Genomic DNA, 1,836 nt, shown 5'->3' with positions numbered 1-1,836 from the left:
CCACCACGATAGAAGGACTATAAACAATATGGCTGTTGCTTGACTAGCGAGGTTAGTGGTACCTTGAAGCCCCTGGAGTAATCACGTGGACCTTTCACACCCCAAAAATTTGTTTCATCGACATTTTCAGCATGTGATGATATGAAGTGCTCTCTCAATTCAAAATAAATTCTTCTCCTACACCAGTTGGCCACACCCCTGACACCCTAGCCCCACACCCCAAGGTTGGGAACCAGGGAGCTTTGTGAAGTAAATGTGCTTTTTAAATTTCTAAGCATTTGATGGGCTTTTATTTCAAGCTAGCTAAAACATACCATACGGTTTAAACAAGACGGGGTTCGTCAGAAAAGAGTTCTCTGGCCATTTATTAATTCTGCATAATTTCTAAGTTCAAAATCTGAGCCCCAGCACCAATTCATTCCTGGCGACTAGACTGTAGCTTGTGAAGGTTATCTCTTGTTGTAGCCCTTCATCTTCCTTAGACCTTAACCAGGAAAGGGGCTTCCTGTTGCCATATGAGTAGGTGTAGTGAACCCCGCACCAGATGAGACATACGTTGTTTCAACCAATGTCATCTCAGTTTGAAGGATTTTATCATTCTCTGGATTCCAAATGGCCGGGCCGATTATGGTAGCGTTCTCCCTATACAATCGTCCGTTTAGATTGCAGTCGGAGCAAGTGGAGTTGTACCACCAGCCACTTCCATTGATAGCAGCGCAGTTGGCTGAATTAACTCTATCGAATGTTGTGAACTGTGTTCCGTTATACTGCGACAGACAGCTCTGTGAGCCGGGGGCATCATAGACTCTGATGGCAAAAGACGAATTTTCGGAGAGAACAATGAACTTCGAAACGTTGAAATTACGGATGCCACCACCTCGGGGTTTGATAGTTATCATCAGAGAAAAGTTACGACTTTGCGTTAACCAGAAGAGTTTCTCGTTACCAATCCAATGATCTCCGTCTCGATTGCCAAACCCAGTCCGGAATTCTGCCCATGTTTTATTGAATCTAAAGGAGGAATTGTGATGCCACTGGATAACGGTTTGACCAGTCATGTTCATCACACATTTGACCTGAAATTGGAGAATTGAGAACAATAAACTGTCATTAATTCTTACACGGATAGAGTGTATTTATCATTATTACCCAGTCCAGTAGGTACCTCTTTACAACCTGATTGCCGTGCCGATTGCGGTTGAGAGAGGTGCCGATTGCGGTTGAGAGAGGTGCCGATTGCGGTTGGGAGAGGTGCTGATTGCGGTTGGGAGAGGTGCTGATTGCGGTTGAGAGTGGTGCCGATTGCGATGGAGAGGAGTGCCGATTGTGGTTGAGAGGAGCTGATTGCGGTTGAGAGGTGTGCCGATTGCAGTCGAGAAAGATTCCGATTGCGGTCAAGAGGTGTGCCGATTGCGGTTGAAAAGAGTGCCGATTGCGGTCGAGGGAGATGCCGATTGCGGTCAAGAGGTGTCCCATTTGCGGTCAAGAGGTGTCCCGATTGCGGTTGAGAGAGGTACGGGTTATTTTTTTCTCCAGATTGCTTCGGCCACGATTTTTAAAATATGCTGGTCAAGAGTGGATTCTGGATGACAGTTTAGAGGTTTAGAGGCTTTTCATGTACTATCAAACCGCATACAATCTCATACTTCGTACAAAGGATGCAGTGACTCTTTTTATTTCGTATAAAACTGGTGCTCTCTTTGCAGTCCGTGTTACTGGTATATAGATGGCATTACCTCAAATGGGTGGGATGCGGCTTTGGGTTTGATTAGATATAGTCCTGTTTTAGTAACACCTTCATTGAATCCATCACTACAATCTGTTACAATTTAAAAA

The 1,836-nt window shown here is 44.9% G+C and overlaps 1 protein-coding gene across 1 annotated transcript; it reads right to left on the bottom strand.

Moving 5' to 3' along the window:
* Positions 1-662: 662 nt before the first annotated feature.
* Positions 663-1,052, bottom strand: LOTGIDRAFT_97085 (hypothetical protein; the record flags this gene model as incomplete). The annotated part of the gene is made up of 1 exon (XM_009065729.1): positions 663-1,052. A coding segment is annotated over one exon (390 nt), but the record flags the coding sequence as incomplete, so codon positions are not given.
* Positions 1,053-1,836: the final 784 nt, after the last annotated feature.

The sequence above is a fragment of the Lottia gigantea genome, assembly GCF_000327385.1.
Source record: "Lottia gigantea unplaced genomic scaffold LOTGIsca_70, whole genome shotgun sequence".
Taxonomy (NCBI): Eukaryota; Metazoa; Mollusca; class Gastropoda; family Lottiidae; genus Lottia; species Lottia gigantea.
This window is presented reverse-complemented; position numbering and strand designations above follow the sequence as displayed.